General features: G+C 47.4%; 6 protein-coding genes across 6 annotated transcripts; 5 read left to right on the top strand and 1 right to left on the bottom strand.

Annotated features, from left to right (window-relative positions):
- Positions 1-2206: 2206 nt before the first annotated feature.
- On the top strand, positions 2207-2762 carry ARB_01718 (integral membrane protein, putative; the record flags this gene model as incomplete). Its single annotated transcript, XM_003011917.1, has 2 exons — positions 2207-2249; positions 2311-2762. 2 exons carry the CDS (start codon positions 2207-2209, stop codon positions 2760-2762), a joined length of 495 nt encoding a protein of 164 aa, XP_003011963.1.
- Positions 2763-4411: 1649 nt separating this feature from the next.
- On the top strand, positions 4412-11424 carry ARB_01717 (uncharacterized protein; the record flags this gene model as incomplete). Its single annotated transcript, XM_003011916.1, has 3 exons — positions 4412-5141; positions 5291-11205; positions 11344-11424. 3 exons carry the CDS (start codon positions 4412-4414, stop codon positions 11422-11424), a joined length of 6726 nt encoding a protein of 2241 aa, XP_003011962.1.
- Positions 11425-11924: 500 nt separating this feature from the next.
- Positions 11925-14153, top strand: ARB_01716 (ABC transporter, putative; the record flags this gene model as incomplete). Its single annotated transcript, XM_003011915.1, has 2 exons — positions 11925-12666; positions 12718-14153. 2 exons carry the CDS (start codon positions 11925-11927, stop codon positions 14151-14153), a joined length of 2178 nt encoding a protein of 725 aa, XP_003011961.1.
- Positions 14154-14303: 150 nt separating this feature from the next.
- ARB_01715 (uncharacterized protein) lies at positions 14304-16717 on the bottom strand (the record flags this gene model as incomplete). The annotated part of the gene is made up of 4 exons (XM_003011914.1): positions 14304-14643; positions 14711-15977; positions 16042-16472; positions 16647-16717. 4 exons carry the CDS (start codon positions 16715-16717, stop codon positions 14304-14306), a joined length of 2109 nt encoding a protein of 702 aa, XP_003011960.1.
- An 84-nt stretch (positions 16718-16801) lies between these two features.
- On the top strand, positions 16802-17475 carry ARB_01714 (uncharacterized protein; the record flags this gene model as incomplete). The annotated part of the gene is made up of 3 exons (XM_003011913.1): positions 16802-16859; positions 16954-17199; positions 17270-17475. The coding sequence occupies 3 exons, from the start codon at positions 16802-16804 to the stop codon at positions 17473-17475; spliced, it is 510 nt and encodes a 169-aa protein (XP_003011959.1).
- Positions 17476-18521: 1046 nt separating this feature from the next.
- ARB_01713 (uncharacterized protein) lies at positions 18522-19984 on the top strand (the record flags this gene model as incomplete). The annotated part of the gene is made up of 3 exons (XM_003011912.1): positions 18522-18677; positions 18743-19027; positions 19082-19984. The coding sequence occupies 3 exons, from the start codon at positions 18522-18524 to the stop codon at positions 19982-19984; spliced, it is 1344 nt and encodes a 447-aa protein (XP_003011958.1).
- Positions 19985-20010: the final 26 nt, after the last annotated feature.

The following is a 20010-nucleotide window of genomic DNA, read 5'->3' as shown; positions in this document are numbered from 1 at the left end:
ACCCCACCTCGCGTGAAATTAACTGCTCATTTTATTCACAATATCGAAGGGACGTCGTCAATGGCTGTTCTCCCATCGAAAGAAGGGGGAAAGAGCGTGAAAGCGGTTATTTAGTGCAACAAACAACGGCTCTTCTGATGTTCGTTAGGTCGTCGGGTCGGGTTGGTGTTTGTCACGTGACACGTTTAAGCGACCGAACTACTTTTTGAATGGGGATGTTTTTGAGGCTCTTTTGAAGATCGGACGTCTTCATTATTAGTTATTGTTGAAGGCTCGCAGCACGCCTTTCGAGAGATTACGCCGGGATCTGCAGGGGACGGAGTACCGCGCGAAGAGATGTATATGCAGCAATGACAGGGCTCATTCGCCAGCCATGACCAATATAACTAGTTCGAGGCCTGTGCAGAGGAATCACGATTGTTTGCCAACAGAGACAGGCTGTCGTTATTATTACCGCGCGCACTTCCTTCTCTCAAGCCTAGAACTTCGGAGATTGATCCGCTGGACAGCTTTCAACTCGAGGCAGAGGGGGTCGCGTCCTCCATGAGGATAAACTTTTAAAACGACGGTGCCTGACAGAACGCTTCGGTCTTTCTTTTAACATTTCGCTAAGGCCTTCTCGATCGGTATCTTCGTCCCAGCTGGCATGAACACCGGTTATACCACCCTAGCTCAAGTCGGTTAGGCGGCGTTCGTCCCACAGCGTCCCAAAAGCTGCTTTGCTCCAGTCGGTCCTTCGTTGGTAATTGGTTGGTGCTAAACCAGTCTTGACTAGATGCAGCCCATCACATCGGGATCAGCCAGTCAAGCCACTCAGTATTCGAGGTGCATACGAAGTTCCCGCCCAGAGTCGTGATTCTCGTGGGAGACACGGCACGCCACGATGTCAATCGTTATACTCTGTACTCCGTTCAAATTATCGCGGTTGGTCTTACGGAGTACGTTCCATGCCTCCCCTAAATTTTCAAACGATGGACTATTACTCTCAATCAAGCGATGACTCGAGTCTAACTCGACGGTCTCGCTCATGCTGTCGGTGTCACTGAAAGGCGACTGTACTAAGAATATGCGACACGAGAGGATTCGTTCTGTGACTGACGGACAAACTCTGTTTTGATCTCTGATCAGAATCCACCCCTGGCGTGCGCCACCAGTGGGTATTACCCCGTACCAAGCTCTAACTCAACACCAAGATACCTTGTCCCGGTGAATCTCACCACCTTGAGAAACTAAGTATTCCAGCGAATTTTCTAGGCCTTGATTAACTGTTTTATGTGGGAGTCCTATACGAAGTACCCACACAGGCACTCGAGGAGGGTGATCAAAGAATATAGGTTATGCCATAGCACACCTTGTCCATTATTTTGCTATATTAAATCTACTGGGTTCCCCAGAACTTTGATTCACAACAGTTATTCAATATTATTTATATCTCGTCGCGTCTTTCGGCATTATATACCCTTTGCCTGGTGAAGTCTATTGAGACCAGGTCATTAAATTGCCGCGCTGCCATACGCACCACGGGAGAACTACCCTAATATGGGGGCCGAAGATAAACTGGTTCTTGCACGGAAAATTGGCCGTACGGAACTGCTGGTATGTAGTGACAGTGGAAGTTGCCCACTAAGGAACAGTGTCTTACTGAACAATTTCAAAAATAGGTGTCCTTATGGGTAGGCTCTGGCCTTGCGACCGTGTTACTTATTAGTCGCCTTGCGATTAGGTTGCGTCTCCATCGACGGTTATTTTGGGACGACATTCTCGCAGGACTTGCATACCTATTCCTTATAGGTCATAATGTTTTGGCAACCCTAGCCGTTCCGACAGTCTATCTACTGCTCCATCTTTTCGAAAATAACAAGGCACTACTCATGCCAGGTCTCTTGGAAAAGTTCGATCGTTTGGCGAAACTAGTATTTGCCAGCAATTTTTTATTCAGATGTTGCATCTACTCGGTCAAGGCCAGTCTTCTTGCTCTTCTGTGGAGGCTTTTTCGCAGTCTTCCCACTTTCAGGAGAGTGTGGTTTGCTATTACCGTGGTTACCGTCCTGGGGTTTTTAGCTTCGGTCATACTACCTCCGGTGGCTTGTCCATCCGTAACTGCTCGTAAGTAAGAGCTCCTCCTCCTCAATCATACGCAGGACTGACGTGAGACCGTCTAGTCGGCTGCCTATCTCCAAGTACATTGAAGCTGGAAGCCGTTAGCATGTACGTGACTACCATATGCGATGTCATCACAGATATCCTCAGTAAGTAAATTCAACAAGGAAATATGTTGAACACACTCCGAAGTACTAATGAAACAAATAGTCATGTCGGTGCCTGTTGCATTTGTACTCAAATCTTCCCTCCCTAGGTCACAAAAACTTGGCCTTGTTGGACTATTTATGCTTGGTCTCGCTGTTGTCGTGATGGCGATTCTTCGTAATCTTGAGACTGATGGAAAATCTAAACACCCTCCGCCATCTTGGCTGTTATTCTGGAGTGCTATGGAGGCGACTGTCGCAGTGATGGTGTCATGTTTTGCGTCCTACAAGTCACTCTTTGCCACCCGCTCGCGTTCTACCGCTTACCATTGCCAATCTGGTTATTCTGCATCTGTTGCTGTTTCCAGCAGGGCACCAAACAAGAAAACTTGGACGGACACTGACTCAAGAGAGGAAATTATCCGCCGAACAGAGTTTGAAGTCAGCTACGAATTGGCCCCGATCCCTGAGCACCGAGTGCAGAGCCCCGAATGGGAAGGAAACAGAGTGAAATGAGCAAGTGGGACCCGTTTTAACGGTGAATTACCACATCTTAGCCTGGAACCACTTTTCGAAGAGCTTGAGGAACATACACACATTCCTACTTAGAAATGCTATTATATGGCGATCAGCTTCTGCACCAGTGGAGCATTATAATCAGTTACGCTGTCTCGAAAGAATGGCTGGCTTCTATGCCATGATCCTCTACCGCCAGGTGCTTATGCAACCAACTCAGCGAAATACCCCCCTGGCATATTACAACGATAGATGCAATATCGGGACCGACCGCCTTACACACGAACCGATATCTCACTTTCCCACCACGAATGTCCTGAGCTACAGTCTTATGCAAAGTTTACTAAGGACTGAGTAGTTGCAAACCATCACGCAACTCTGAGAAGGAACCAAGTCGTTGAGTTACCGACTCCTTGTTCTATCTGGGACCGAGAAACATTTGCTTTCCCGAGTACAAACAGTACCCGTTGGGAGTAAGGCAAGCCATGTCCTCCTTATTATTGGGGAAAATTCTAGCCTGTGAATTATTGGCTGATCGATTTATTATGCTACAAATTAATATTCAGTTTTTAGAGTAACTAATTAACTAATTCATAATTTTTCGATGTTCACGTGCCCTTTTTCCTATTTGGTCTCTGCCGGGAGGCTCAAGCGTAAAACCTGGTCCATAACATAGCAATTTAAGATAACACCCTGGTTTTTACGGCTTCCCTGAATGGGTACCATCATAAATAACAGACTTCATTAATTTATCAAGTACTCTAGACTCCCTACCATAGACACTAGCCCATGGCATTTTATCTAGCTAGCAAACAGGCTGCTCTTGATGGAGGTAACTGACTACCTATCGACAGGCTCAGTGCTGATAAAATATGTTTTGTTTATAGTGTTAGCCCTGAAGCAAACTGGTATCACAAAGGGTTTGGTGACCACAAGCTACATGTCTGCTCCCAGATGCTGTGCAAGGAAATCGCGCTTGTCTCGCTTAAGCTGCATAGACTAATTAGCGTCCAAGCTCGGGACAGCAAACACACCCTGCCACCAGCTGCGTCCTTCTCCACAGGTCGTACTGTGGCCTGTTCTGTCTCATCCGTTCCGCCACTTTGACATGTCCAATCCTTTTCCCTCTTCTGCCTGTGCTACGCTGTTTGTCCTTAGGGGCCAACATTGAGTCGATGAGGTCAAAAGAGGCTTCTCCCCACCAATCAGCGCTCGAGGAGCTCAGATGGCCAGAGCTCCAGAGTTTGCATCACGTGTTCGAGTTTGCTTTCCGCCTTGCACAGTTTAACGGGTCTAACCCGATACGCGGCTTACTAATAAGGGCGAGCCTCCGTTAATCCCGCGCGTCGCCAACCATGGGACCGGGATATTTTCCCTGCTGCAAAAATTTTTTTCTTTTCCTTCCCTTTTCCCCCAACATCTCGCTCTGCTCGGTCAACGATCAATTCACACAGAAAATAGCTTCATCTTTTTCTGCTTGATCCTGAATTGCGCTGGCTGAGCAGGCAAGAGCTCTACTTCCTCCTTATCTTCCTCTGATTTGGCCCCACTAGTCGATATCATTTTCGGAAATTTCCATGCCGGAGTGAAACACAACCGCAGCTATCTTTATTTCCCCAGAGAACAACAAGTCTCTACGAGGCGGCAACATGCCTGCCATTCCCTCTTCTCCCGAGCCCAAGGGCCCCTCGCGAGAACCACCGTTCCCTTCAAGCCCTTCAACCGGTGGTGTTGTCGCATACAACAACGAACTCCATGGTCTCCGGACCACCACAAGTGGAGCCATATTTTCTCCAGCTTCAATGCAATTGGGCTCGAAGAAAGGAAGACCTGTCTGTCTTGAGCTCGAGGATGGCACTGTCTACAGAGGATTCAACTTTGGAGCTGAGAGGAGCATTGCCGGAGAGTTGGTTTTCCAAACTGGCATGGTGGGGTATCCTGAATCCTTGACAGATCCCTCGTATCGTGGTCAGATCCTGGTCATAACGTTTCCTCTCGTTGGGAATTATGGTGTGCCGTCGCGTGACAAGATGGATGAGCTGTTAAAGGGCCTGCCAAAGCACTTTGAGTCGAACCAGATTCATGTTGCCGGCTTGGTGGTAGCTAGCTACTGTGGTGAAGCTTTCTCTCACTTCCTAGCCGAAAGCTCTCTCGGTGAATGGTTGAAAGAGCAAAATGTGCCCGCCATTTATGGTGTTGATACCCGAGCTTTGACTAAACGCATCAGGGAAAAGGGTAGCATGCTGGGACGCATGCTTCTCCGAAAGGAAACTTCTGTTTCCCATGATAGCGCTGTTGAGCAGCAGCCAGAAAATTGGAGAGAAAACTATGAGGTGCTTGACTGGGAAGACCCAAATAAAAGAAATCTAGTTGATGATGGTGAGAAGATTTTCCTCTCGTGGGTTACACTGATACGTTGAGGCTAATTCGACCATATGCAGTGTCGATCAAGGAACCCAAGCTTTATACTCCACCTGGAAAGCCCCTTCTACACCCGTCAGGACGTCCTGTCCGCGTTCTCTGTGTAGATGTCGGTTTGAAATACAACCAACTGAGGTGCCTGCTCTCTCGTGGTGTCGAGGTTCTCGTCGTACCATGGAACTACGATTTCCCAAACCTTGCAGGCAAAGAATATGATGGACTTTTCCTCTCAAACGGCCCTGGCGATCCTGCCACCCTAGCTTCCACGGTTTCCCACTTGAAGATCGCTCTCAAGGAGAACAAGACACCAATTTTCGGCATCTGCCTTGGACACCAACTTCTAGCAAGAGCAGCAGGTGCTAGTACTCTCAAGATGAAATTTGGAAACCGTGGACACAACATTCCATGCACAAGCATGCTCTCTGGTCGCTGTTATATTACATCCCAGAATCATGGTTATGCTGTTGATTCCAAAACTCTTCCGGAAGGCTGGGAGGAGCTGTTTGTCAACGCTAACGATGCTAGCAACGAAGGAATCAGACATGCTAGCCGTCCACTATTCAGTGTGCAGTTCCATCCAGAGAGTACACCCGGACCACGGGATACAGAGTTCCTATTTGATGTTTTCATCAACACTGTAAAGGAGTGTCTTGAGTCCAAAGATGCTTTATCTAAACCTGTCAATTTCCCAGGTGGAACTATCAAAGAGAATACTGCTGCACATCCCCGAGTCCACGTCAAGAAGGTCTTGATCCTCGGCAGTGGTGGCCTTAGTATTGGCCAGGCTGGAGAGTTTGATTACTCTGGTAGCCAAGCTATCAAAGCGTTAAATGAAGAGGGAATATACACCGTTCTTATCAATCCTAATATCGCTACCATTCAGACTTCGAAGGGACTGGCAGATAAGGTGTATTTCCTTCCTGTTAATGCTGAGTTCGTTCGTAAGGTGATAAAACGCGAGCGACCTGATGCTATCTATGTCACATTTGGTGGTCAAACAGCCCTTCAAGTCGGCATTCAGCTCAAAGATGAATTTGAAGAACTGGGTGTGAAGGTACTTGGTACACCAATCGACACTATTATTACAACCGAGGACCGTGAACTCTTTGCTCGTAGCATGGAGGTCATTGGCGAAAAGTGTGCCAAATCTGCGTCAGCTTCCAATTTGGAAGAAGCAATGGAAGCCGTGAGGGGTATTGGATTCCCAGTAATCGTCAGAGCTGCCTATGCTCTAGGCGGATTGGGAAGTGGTTTTGCTGAAAATGACGATCAACTTCGAGACCTTTGTACCAAAGCATTTGCTGCAAGTCCTCAGGTTCTTATTGAGAGGAGTATGAAGGGCTGGAAGGAAATTGAGTACGAGGTAGTTCGAGACGCCCGCGACAACTGCATCACCGTCTGTAACATGGAAAACTTTGATCCTTTAGGAATCCATACCGGTGACTCTATCGTCGTTGCACCATCCCAGACACTATCTGATGAAGATTACAATATGCTTCGCACCACAGCTGTCAACGTTATCCGCCATCTTGGAGTTGTCGGCGAATGTAATATTCAATACGCTCTCAACCCTTTCTCGAGAGAATATTGCATTATTGAAGTTAATGCTCGTTTATCGCGATCCTCAGCATTGGCTTCAAAGGCTACTGGATACCCCCTTGCATTTATAGCTGCAAAACTTGGTCTCGGAATTCCACTAAACGAGATATCTAACTCTGTGACCAAGGTTACTTGTGCCTGTTTCGAGCCTTCCCTAGACTATGTCGTCGTTAAGATTCCTCGATGGGACTTGAAGAAATTCACCCGTGTATCAACTCAACTTGGCTCCTCGATGAAGAGTGTAGGAGAAGTCATGAGTATTGGAAGGACGTTCGAGGAAGCCATCCAAAAAGCCATCCGAGCTATCGATTTCCACAATCTTGGGTTTAACGAAACAAGTGCTTTGATGAGTATCAAGAACGAGCTCCAAACCCCATCCGACCAGCGACTTTTTGCTATTGCCAATGCTATGCACTCCGGCTACACTGTTGATGAAATATGGGAATTGACCAAAATCGATAAATGGTTCTTGCGAAAACTCGAAGGACTGAGCCTATTTGGCAAGCAAATGAGTAGCTATAACGCTACTACTGTCCCTATTCCCCTCATCAGGCAAGCCAAGCAACTCGGATTCTCTGACCGCCAGCTTGCGAGGTTCCTAAGCTCCAATGAGCTTGCTGTTCGGCGTATGCGTGTTGAGGCAGGTATAATTCCCTTCGTTAAACAAATCGATACGGTGGCAGCTGAATTCCCTGCTTATACAAACTACCTATACCTAACCTACAACGGATCCGAAAATGATGTGGCGTTTGACGACCAAGGTATCATGGTTCTTGGCTCAGGCGTTTATAGAATTGGATCTTCCGTTGAATTTGACTGGTGCTCTGTTAGAACAATTCGCACACTTCGAGCACAAGGGCACAAAACTGTCATGGTTAATTATAACCCAGAGACAGTCAGTACTGATTACGACGAGGCAGATCGTCTCTATTTTGAAAATATCACCCTGGAGACAGTTCTTGATATCTACCAGCTGGAGTCATCTAGTGGAGTGGCAATTTCTATGGGCGGACAGACGCCAAACAACATTGCCCTGCCACTCCATCGCCTCAATGTTAAAATCCTTGGAACGTCTCCTGAGATGATTGATACAGCTGAGAACCGTTACAAATTCTCTCGTATGCTTGACAGAATTGGAGTCGATCAACCGGCATGGAAAGAACTTACTAGCATTGAAGAAGCTACTGCATTCTGTGACAAGGTTGGCTACCCTGTTCTTGTCCGCCCTTCATATGTCCTCTCAGGAGCAGCTATGAACACTGTCTACTCCCAAGACGATTTGGCGAACTATCTTGACCAAGCGGCCGAGGTGTCGCGAGAACACCCCGTTGTTATCACAAAATATATCGAAAATGCTAAGGAAATCGAAATGGATGCTGTGGCTAAGAATGGTGTTATGTGTGGCCATTTTATCTCTGAGCATGTTGAAAATGCTGGTGTCCACTCTGGTGATGCTACTCTTATTGTCCCGCCTCAGGACTTGGACCCCGAGACGGTCAGAAGAATCGAAGAAGCAACCAGCAAAATTGGAAATGCTCTGAATGTTACTGGACCTTTCAATATTCAGTTTATTGCCAAGGACAATGAAATCAAAGTCATTGAATGCAACGTCCGGGCTTCGCGATCTTTCCCATTTGTCTCAAAGGTCATGGGCGTTGATTTGATTGAGATGGCGACTAAGGCTATGATCGGAAAACCATTTGAGGCATACCCACCAGTAAATATACCCCAACGTTATGTTGGCATTAAGGTGCCACAATTTTCATTCTCTCGACTCTCTGGTGCAGACCCTGTACTTGGCGTAGAGATGGCTTCTACAGGTGAGGTTGCCTGTTTCGGTCGCGATCGATACGAGGCATATCTGAAAGCGCTCATATCGACGGGATTTAAGTTGCCTGAGAAGAACATCCTTGTCTCGATGGGCTCCTTCAAGGATAAGATGGAGATGCTTCCATCTATCACCAAGCTTCACAAGATGGGCTTCAACCTTTTTGCCACTGCTGGTACAGCTGACTTCTTGCGGGAACATGGCATTCCAGTGAAATACTTGGAACTTTTGGCAGGAGATGGCGAAGACTTGAAGTCTGAATACTCTCTTACACAGCATCTAGCGAACAACCTCATCGACCTTTACATCAACCTTCCTTCCAGCAACAAATTCAGACGACCAGCAAATTATATGAGCAAAGGTTACCGCACCCGACGAATGGCTGTTGACTACCAAACTCCCCTTGTGACAAATGTCAAGAACGCCAAAATCTTAATCGAAGCCATGTCTCGACGCTATGATTTGAGTGTGGCGCCAATTGATTTCCAAACCAGCCACCGGACTGTATCGTTGCCTGGACTCATCAACGTTGCTGCATTTGTTCCAGGTATTGCTGAGAAGGATTCAGCTGACTTTCAGGAAGTTACTAAGGCATCCATCGCTGCTGGTTTCTCCATGATCCGAGTCTTGCCTGTAGGTATCAACAGCTTTGTCACGGATGCACAAGCCCTAAAATTGGCACAGCTCAATTCACAAAAGGGTTCTTACTGTGATTTTAACTTCTCAGTTACCGCGACTGCCACGAATGCCGACCAGGTTGACCTTATATCCAGTGAGGTTGGCTCATTGTTCATCCCATTCAATCACTTGGCCGGTAATATCAACAAGGTTGCTACAGTCACGACTCATTTTGCATCTTGGCCATCCAACAAGCCTATCATAACTGATGCAAAGGGTACAGACCTTGCCTCAATACTTCTTCTGGCTAGCCTTCATAACCGCAACGTACATGTCATGAGTGTTACATCTCAAGAAGACATCAAACTCATCGCGCTTAGCAAAGAAAAGGGGCTAAGAGTGACCTGCGATGTTTCTATATACTCGTTGTTTTTGTCACAGGAGACCTTCCCAGAGAGCTGTCACCTGCCAACCAAGAAAGCCCAAGAATCGCTCTGGGAACATCTCGGGACGATTGACGTGTTCAGTGTTGGAAGTCTCCCATACGAGACCGCTGGAAAAGAGGCATCTCCCACGGTTGGGTTGGCAGATGCACTCCCAATCCTCTTGACCGCAGTATCTGAAGGGCGACTGACCATCGACGACATTACCAAAAGGCTGTATGAGAATCCGAAGAGGATTTTCGAGCTCCATGACCAGCAGGATACTTTCGTTGAAGTTGAAGTTGATCGCCCCTATGTTTTCAAGAGCCAGGGTGCTTGGTCACCATTTACTGGTAAAACACTACGTGGCTCCATCCAGCGTGTCAATTTCCAGGGAAAGACGGCGTGCCTTGACAATGAACTACTTTCTGACGCACCTAAGGGCATGGACATGTCGTCCCACACACCAGCACCACCCCAGTCACCTTCCATGAAAGAGATGGCCCCTCGGTCTCCAATGGCAATGGGCTCGATTGGCAGGCGCTTATCATTCACGACTACTCCACAAGCGCGCCCATCACCACTGAAACAAGCTGATTCCCTTGCTACAGCTGATGAGCTTGGACCACCACTATACGCTACTCCATCCACTGGAGGAACCCCCTCGCTCCAGGAGCTACTTTCTCGCTCCACGTTTAGGCATAAGCATATACTGTCTGTCAATCAGTTCAACAGGTCAGACCTTCATTTATTGTTTACAGTAGCGCAGGAAATGCGACTCGGGGTCCAGCGTCAAGGAGTTCTCGATATCCTCAAGGGTCGTGTTCTATGTACTCTGTTCTACGAACCTTCTACCCGTACTTCTGCCTCGTTTGACACAGCAATGCAACGACTGGGTGGTCGGACTGTGGCTATCGCCACCCAACATTCATCTGCTCAAAAGGGAGAAACCCTGCAGGATACTATTCGCACTCTTGCTTGCTATTCCGATGCAGTTGTTCTACGCCATCCTGAGGAGAGCAGCGCGTCTACGGCAGCCAAATTCTCCCCTGTTCCAATAATCAATGGAGGAAATGGAAGCCAGGAGCACCCTACCCAGGCGTTCCTCGATCTCTTTACCATTCGTGAAGAATTAGGTACCGTGAGTGGAATCACTGTTACGTTCACAGGTGACCTGAAACATGGAAGAACAGTTCACTCCCTCATTAAATTGCTTCAGTTCTATCAAGTCCGCATTCAACTTGTTTCTCCTAAGGCTCTGTCTTTGCCGGAAGACATCCGCCAGCAAGTTATCAGGTCTGGTCAGCTCATTGTTGAAACCAACGAGTTGACCCCTGAAGTTGTGGCCCGCTCCGACGTCTTATACTGTACCCGAGTCCAAAAAGAACGATTTGCGGACCAAGAAGAATATGAGAGGCTGAAGAACAGCTTCGTCATTGACAATTCTATCATGAACCAGGCGAAGAGCCAGATGGTGGTCATGCATCCGCTCCCAAGAAACGCTGAAATTGATGAGCAAGTGGACTTTGACCAGCGCGCTGCTTACTTTAGACAGGTAAGTCCATTATTCCTTCCCGTGCCCTTTATGTACTCTTGCTAATGTTCTATTCTCTAGATGAGATATGGTCTTTACTGCCGAATGGCGTTGTTGGCTTTGGTCATGGCCCCTTAATTTTACTTTGCCTCGTTACAGACGGGTGTCTTTGGCACTCTTTACCAGTTTCTTTGCCATATATGCGTCACAAAAGTTTTGTTTGATTTCATGTCGGTTTAACTAGACAAAATATCACGTAGATACAAGTTTATTATGAAGTACTCCCTGTATGACTCGTGTATGTATGTATACCCAGCGTTCTATTTCGGTATATGTTATGTGTGCTATGCGTTTGTTTCTGGTTTGGGGCGTTTGTTTTTTGTTTATTATTTCTTTTTCTTGGTGGATGGATGGATGGCCTAGTTAACTGGTTAACTGGTTTAAGTGCTGGCATAGCGAATTTTCCACTTGACTATTCAGTTATTCAGTTATTCAGAAGTTATATTGGTCCGGGTAAAGCAATGATTCATGTGCTTATCTTATTCCGTTCTCTCTTCGTAACAGCCAGCCAGCTAGTTAGTTAACTAGTTAGCCACATCAACTCTGGATCCCTCAATTTTCACCCGCAATTTCCAGCACTATTTTGTCAATGGAATAAGTCAAAATCACACCCAAGTACACCATTAATCCATCGATATTTAGCCGTATCCCTATCCCGCAGTGCACCTCAAATCTACGGCATGCTCAAGCCCTTGCTCTGCCGCCAATGGCCGATACCCGGCTACCCTGCAGCGTCAGCCCGCAGATTCTCGACGCAGACAAGCCAGCCAATCATCAAGATAAAAGATGCAACCTTCTTCAGACATTATCCAATACCTGGGGACAGCCAGAAGGAGAATCCTCCTCTCTATCCCAACCTAAGTTTTGAACTATTGCCTGTCGATAATGAAGCCAGCCGATCTGACAGAGCCAGGAACTCCCAGAAACACCCCTTTTGGGCCGTGATTGGATCTTCTGATAGATCTGTTTTCCTAGAAATACTGTGTGGTCGGCATATATGCATACCACCTGCAGCCAGGTCATACCCCCTTCTCGCAACAGAGGAGATCACCTTGAAGGATCCACGCCTTCGATTCCCAGGTCGTGCAATCCGTTATATCGGGTTCAATGGAGACGCAAAGAAGGACGCTGGAGGCGTCCGGGGTTCTTATCTCAGTGCAAGATACGAAAGCAGAAAAGAGGAGACAGACTTCACCGTTCTGCAGTTCCTGAGAGGGCAGACGTCTCTTAACCCTCTGGAGGGCACTGAAGACATACCTTATACACATGGCAAGTTATTGCAGCAAGTAGTTGCCGACCTAGGGTTGCAAAAGTTACTGGATATGCCATTGTCAAACCTGAGCAATGGCCAGACACGACGGGCACGGATCGCAAAAGCGTTGTTAGACAAGCCCGAGGTGTTATTACTTGATGATCCGTTCAGTATGTATTCCCATATCTAATAGTATACTTTAAGACTAATTGGATATACAGTGGGTTTGGATCCTCCGACAGTCAAGGCGCTCTCCCCACTATTGTTCAACATCTCTTTACGAGGTTCGCCGCAAGTTATTTTGTCTCTTAGACCACAGGATACGCTACCTGATTGGATTACACATGTGGTTATATTAAATAAGGACCATACTGTAGCCCTCCAAGGAGAAAAATGTGACGTGCTTAATCATCTGGAGATATGGAAGGCTGTTGCGCATCGGAAGTTGAATCCAATGTCAGGCAGAGAGCAACTCCTTCCAAGAAATAAGGATGAAGAAAAGCAGTATACTGCATTCTCCGCCCAAGACCGTTTGAAATATGATCAGGCAGAGATGTTATTCAAAGAACACCGGTTTGAATCTGAAACAGCTCTGCTTCATGATCTCGAGATAATGTCAAAGCCTCCCGACTTCGGGCTAAAACGCACCAAGAACTATGGAGAACCAATTGTCGAAATGGAAGGTGTCAGGGTATTATACGGTGAAAAGACTGTCCTCGGAGGCTGGGACCAAACAATTGAAGGAAAGAAAAAGGAGGGCCTATACTGGGAGGTTCGCCGTGGCCAAAGATGGGGTGTCTTTGGACTGAATGGGTCGGGGAAGACAACGCTGTTATCCCTTATAACATCAGATCACCCGCAAGCATACTCCCTTCCGCTCCGTCTGTTTGGCCGATCAAGGTTACCGGAAGCCGGTAAGCCTGGCATATCACTGTTTGACCTCCAGTCACGCATTGGACACTCTTCGCCTGAGGTACACGCATTTTTCCCTCGAAGCTTGTCTATAAGGGCATCGGTAGAGTCCGCCTGGGCAGATACATTCCTGTCAAAACCGAAACTTGATCAGAAGAGACGCCTTGACGTTATTTCCGCACTAAAATTTTTCGAAGCAGACTTGAACGCAGAGTTTCTGCTTGGAGCTAACCATGAGGCTCATGATCCTTCGGTTTCTTGGGCTGACAACACCCTCTTCTCGTCCTTGGATGTGGCCCAGCAGCGTTTAGTCCTATTTCTACGTGCTGTCGTCAATAAGCCCGAGCTGATTGTTCTCGACGAAGCCTTTTCTGGAATGCCTAGATCTTTGAGAGACAAGTGCCTACACTTCCTCGAAGCTGGAGAAACATTAGAAGAAAGTACCGGTTCTCGTCGAGTACCTGACTTCAATATGTGGCATCTTCCTCGCCTGCAAAGCCACGCGATGAATGAGGCCAGACATCGAGGACTGTCTGCATCTCAAGCTTTAATTGTCATCAGCCATGTCAAGGAAGAAGTTCCAGATGTTGTCTCGCACTGGATGAGGCTGCCTACAGGGTCAGAGAATGATAGAGGGTTAGTAGGACGTGCCAGCACTGGAACTTCATCAAACAGCTTTAGAATCGGTACTTTGAAGGATAACCAAACGATTTCTGGGGATGCGTGGGATGAAATTTGGGCATAAATCTGGCAAAAATAATAGAGATGGTGTATAGAATAAAACTGAAATCATAGGCATGTGTATCAGGTTGATTCATCAAGCGTTACATGGGTATTATTAAATCGAGATAATATGCAATGGATAAATTCTCCACACGGATGCTATAAACCAAGTTCACTCTGTTGGGGTGCTATTCGGGGATTTGACAACCAGTCCTTCAACACGGATCATATCTTTAAAATCCACCCCGACTTCTGAAAGTGAGCTAGCATGTTGGTATACTATCTCCATGCATTTCTCCCACACGGGGTTGCTGGGCTCAACACTGCTAAGCTGACGGCTTAGAGTAGCATTAAAGTCGTCCAAATGATCCTTGCCCCATTTAATACTTGCACTGGACATGGGTGATGGGAAACATTGTTGATAGATGGCGATCGTGTTCCGAATCATGGTGAAGTAGACAAACGAAATTTGGAATATATATAACAGCAAGTCACCTTCAAAAACACAGTGTCTGGACGAATGTTAGTGCGAAGAGGGAGTAAAGTAAACGATTACAAGAATGATTACACGGAGCATACCTAGCACGTTTGGTTATTATTTGGCTCCTAGCATTGAGGTAAGCTTCCCGAGCTCGATCATCATAACCCAGCCGAGTCAACCAGGCAACATTCGTCTTTGTAGCATTCATGAAAGAATTAGTATCGACTAGGGCTCGAAGAAGAATTTCGGCAAGTTTGTTAGCCCTAGCATCTACTCCGGAGTTAATGGCCTCCTGAGCGGTTTGATTCCCTTTCAGTCCTTTTGCCAGTTTTCGAAGTTTCTCAACACGCGAAACAGCAGTTTCAAACACTTGGATTGCGATGTCAATATCAAGTTCATCAAGTTGACCTTCCACCCATCTCATGTTCTGTTGCTTTCCGTCGACATCAATTAAAACTTCTAGTTTATCACGAGGGTCCATGGTATCTAGAAATTCAGAATGCCGGTGAGATGCAGGCTGACTGTTGTTCATCAGTGCCTCCCGGGATTTGGCAGCAACCTCTGCCTCTGATTTTAGGCTTTTACGGAGCTCCTCCAGCGTCTTTCGGAAAGTCATGACCAGCTCATTCTTAGCCTTGTTATTCCGCTGGTCATGACGATAGGTAAAGGAGCTTTGGCCATATCGAATGTTGACTGCATTTGGCACGCCACGTTCATCCATGTCTTCGCCAGAATTTAAGCCAGATCCAAGGTCAATCATGTCGATATCCTGTAGTGGCCAGCACTCTTCCGCTACCAGTTTTGTTGGAACAGAAACTGACTTCCCGTTAGCAGTGTTTGGATCCACTCGCTTTCTTTTCTTTGCAGCGATGAGCAGATGATCATTGAGAAGAACAATATGAACTGGACGTCTTGGTTTCCACGTAGCAGAATCAAGTTCAACCCATTGGCTCGATTCCATGACGATGTGTCGCCCCGGGATTGCTGGAAGATACTTTTGAGAACGTTCAACATTCTTCCATAACTGCTGCAGCTGAATATTCCACATGCTCTCCAGGTTAGCAATAGAACTCCTATGGGCGTGTCTCCTAGCTGGCGCATCATCAAAGCCCGGTTGTGAACCATTTGCTCCGTTCGTTGCGTTGGCTTGGCCTAGAGTGGTAGTAAGCTCGGACATGAGGCCGCGAAGGGTGCTCATCTCCTCCCTTAACTTTTCAGCTTCCTTACTGATTTTAATGAACTGGGTGCGGTTCTGGTACACGCTCTGCTGTAGGTCAGAGGAGGTTTTGCTCTTTAGTTTCCGCAAGTCACTCTGATAGTCTCGTATGTCCTGTTCCGAGGCATGTTCTAACAGCCCGGTCACATCTATGCGAACGGTAGAGTATTAGCGCAAGTCACTACACAAATGAGAAATCAACATGCAACATACAGCTTTCAATTGGTAAATTCGGGTTTCTCAAGGCATTCGCATCCACTCGAATCGGCTGTGCTCCCCCCGCGGACGTGGGCTCCCTGTCTGAGGCAAAGTGGTCTATGGGAGCGCTTGGAAGGCTGGGGACTGGAGGAGCTTCCGAGTCGATGCCCGGGAGAGTATTGAATTTCGCAGAGTATCTTCGTTTAACAAGGTCCGAAGTAGCATCACTGGGCTGCGGGTGGTGTCTGGCTTCTGGAGCTCGTCCTGCTGCTGGCGCGGCGGAGTTGTTGTGATTCGTGATAGGCTGCGGAGCACTGATCTTGGGGCGACGGCGGGAAGCCTTGCTTCGAAGGGTGAGGCCCTTCACATCCATGGCGCCTCTGTCCTTTATTTCAATAGCATAGATCTGCTGCTGGCGGATGTCGTAGTTGATACCGTAGTTGTTGCTGTTATGTGGTTGGAGTTGTTGTAGTCGTCGAAATTGACGTTGCGTGAAACCCAAAAGGGGAAGGCCGAAAAGGTAAAAAAAGGAACAAAATGATAAAACATCGGAAAAAAAAGAGCTTCGATAACTTCAACTTTTCCAAAAGAGCCTTCAAGTCGAGCAACAAACAACAAACCTGCAGTCCCGATAATTTTCTTTTCTTCTTGTCTGTCTGCTTTTTGCGGTTGGATTAATATCTCGCTTCATTATTTCCTATCACTGATAGAGAAGTGCTACTGTGCCTTCGTCCCTTCGCCATCTCTACAGACTCATAATATACAGCCATCGACAATGAGGACATCAACAATAGCGGCCGTCTCGGCTGGCACCGTTATTACAGGATTGCTTGGTAAACCTCTCAATTGTGCTATTCATGCTGTGTTTCATGTGGATTCTAGCTACAGGAGGATATGAGCTGACCTTTTGAAATTTTCTGGTTCTAGCCTATGCCATCTACTTTGACTACCGAAGACAGTCTGACCCCGAATTCCGCCGTGCTTTGAAACGAGATAATCGTCGGATGGCAAGAGCGGTGCGGCAGGAGAATGAAGCTCAAGGAGCTCAGCAGATGGCGAAGATCAGACAGGCAGTTGCCGATGCAAAGGACGAGGGTTTCCCAGCTGACCTTGAGGAGAGAGAAGGCTTCTTTATGAGCCAGGTTGCAAAGGGAGAGGGACTATGCGCAGACAGTACGTCAGACAGACATTAACCCCTTCTAACCCCCTCTCTCGAAGTTCGATCCTAATCTCGAGATTCTAGGCTCCTCGCATGTTGAAGCCGCCGTGGCCTTCTACAAAGCGCTCAAGGTCTATCCTCAGCCCAAGGACCTCATTGCTATCTACGACAGAACCGTGCCAAAGGACGTCCTCGAAATATTAGCCGAGATGGTCGCCATGGATCCCTCATTGAAGCTAGGTGCTTTCACCAGCGACAGCGGCGCCGAGAGCGCCCACAGCGTCGAGTAAAGCTGTACAAGGGACGAGAAAAAAAAACAGAAAGAAAGAAAGAAACGACGACGACGGATAAAAGACCATCTCCATAGCCGCACTTCTTCTCCAAAATCCTCTCCATCTATCCTCTATCACACTCCCCGGTCTCACCTGTCCGTATATCCTATTAGTAGCCGGATTTGGATTGATAGTCACTGGCCTCGGCTACCAGCAACCAGCTCTCGCATGGATGTCTGGTAATCCTTTCTTCTTGTGCTTCTTTTTGTGGTTTGGTCGGGTTGGGACTGTTTAACACTGTACTTTAACGATATCTTCTCATGCCTGATAGGCTATTAAATGTATTATCTCCTTTCTCCTGCCCTGGGCTCTGGTTCTGGTCATAGTCGTCAAGCTTATACGTCGTACAGCCCCTTGGCCCGCAGCGCTCCTATAGAGACTACCAGCGGCCACGGCCCATGGTCCAAGGGAAGCGCCCTGTGCTATTATCACTACTATTCGCTGTTCGGGCAGCGGCAACTTGAAACAGCCAAGATAGCGGGAAAGCTGCGTCCCGGGATCAATGAACCTTTATTAACGCCAGCCGGCCCAAGGGAATGAATCCTCATTTAACAACCATCGCAGGCGGATCAAAAACCACCCTCCTTTTCCTTTCGCGCAGTCATTCTTTTCAGAGTCGATCTCTTTGTTGGAGCGACTTGCTCGCTCGTTCGTTCTCTCGCTCTCTTCACTCCTTTGAAGCGGCCCTAAGCCCTTGCCGGTCCTTACATTTCGCTCTATTTATCTTGTTGAACGAGGTAAAATTGCTACCAATCTACGATCATGAAGAAGGTGAGCGATACAAGCATTATTCCTTGATTTCACGCGATATAGATGTCGAGGCTGATGCATTTTTTACCTCAGTTCGCCTTTCTCGCGTCGCTTTGCGGCCTTCTGTCGGCCGTTGCGGCCGTGACTCCCATCGAGGTCAAGGGCTCGCAGTTCGTGAACCCGAAGACCAGCACCCGTTTCCAGATGATTGGCGTTGAGTACGTTGTCTTGCCCCGTACAATGCGTTTACAATAATGGAAATAAAGTCATGGGTATATCTGTCTGATGCGCATTTCTATCGCAGCTATCAACCCGGTGGCTCATCTGGATATAAGCCAGACAGCGGCAAGGATCCCCTATCCAATGCCGATGACTGTCTGCGAGATGCCATTCTTCTCCAACGTCTTGGTGTACGTTCTCTGTTATATGTTATCATGATATCTACGGAATTAGCCACGCTGATTGCGAGGAATAGGTTAATACCATCCGCATCTACAACCTTAACCCTACCTTGAACCATGATGAATGTGTCTCCATTTTCAATGCAGCTGGTATCTACCTATTGCTTGATGTCAGCACTCCAGAGTATGGAGAGTACTTGAACCGTGCTGAACCAGCCTCTTCGTACAACAAGCAATTCTTGGCTCGTCTCTTCTCCATGGTTGAGGCATTCAAGGATTATCCCAACCTTCTCGGCTTCTTTGGCGGTAACGAGATCATCAACGAAGATGCTGCAAAGAATGTTCCTGCGTACATTCGAGTGAGTATCTACCCTTATTAAGTTAGTTTCTGTACCGACTGACAATGGCTGCAGGCTATCCAGCGTGACCTCAAGGACTACATCGCTGCCCATGCTAGCCGCGCAATTCCTGTCGGCTACTCCGCTGCTGACGTCCGTGATATACTAAAGGACACCTGGAACTACGTTACCTGCCACTCTACCCTAACCCCTTCTTCCAATGCTGATTTCTTCGGTATTAACTCTTACTCCTGGTGCGGCGACTCTAGTTACACCGAGAGTGGATATGACAAACTGGTAGAACTCTTCTCAAAGACATCTGTCCCCGTTTTCTTCTCAGAGTATGGCTGCAATGAGGTGAAACCACGTATATTCACTGAAGTTCAGGCTGTATACGGTCCAGAAATGACCAAGGCCATGTGTGGCGGCTTGATCTATGAGTATTCCCAGGAAGCCAACGAGTACGGCTTAGTTTATCTTGGTGGAAAAGACAATACCACCCTCCTTGTTGATTACGAGAACTTAGCTGGCCAGTTCAGCAAACTGGACATTAAGAAACTCCAGTCCCTCGACCCAAGCACTACCACTATCAAGCCACCAAGCTGCAAGCCCGGCTTAATCACTACCAAAGGCTTCCACAAGATGTTCACCCTTCCAATGAGACCACCTGGTGTTCAGGACATGATCAAGAATGGCATCAAGAACCCTCCGAAGGGTAAGATCGTCGAAGTCAAGAAGACCAAGGCTGAAGGCAAAATTTTCAACAAGGAGGGAAAGCTCCTCAAAAATCTGGAGCTCAAGGTTCTCAAGAATGACCAAGCTAACGTTCCTGGAGAGAACACATCTGGCACTCCTACCGGAAATGGCAAATCCTCAGACGGCTCCAAGGAAGAGTCTGGTGCAGGAATGAATATGTTCAATTCTCATTTCGCCTACGTCCTTGCTGGTATTGTTGCACTAGGACAGCTAATTGCATGAAGTTATCATAGATCCTTTAATTGATA

This window comes from Trichophyton benhamiae (assembly GCF_000151125.1).
Source record: "Trichophyton benhamiae CBS 112371 chromosome Unknown contig00269.3, whole genome shotgun sequence".
NCBI classification, from domain to species: domain Eukaryota; kingdom Fungi; phylum Ascomycota; class Eurotiomycetes; order Onygenales; family Arthrodermataceae; genus Trichophyton; species Trichophyton benhamiae.
This window is presented reverse-complemented; position numbering and strand designations above follow the sequence as displayed.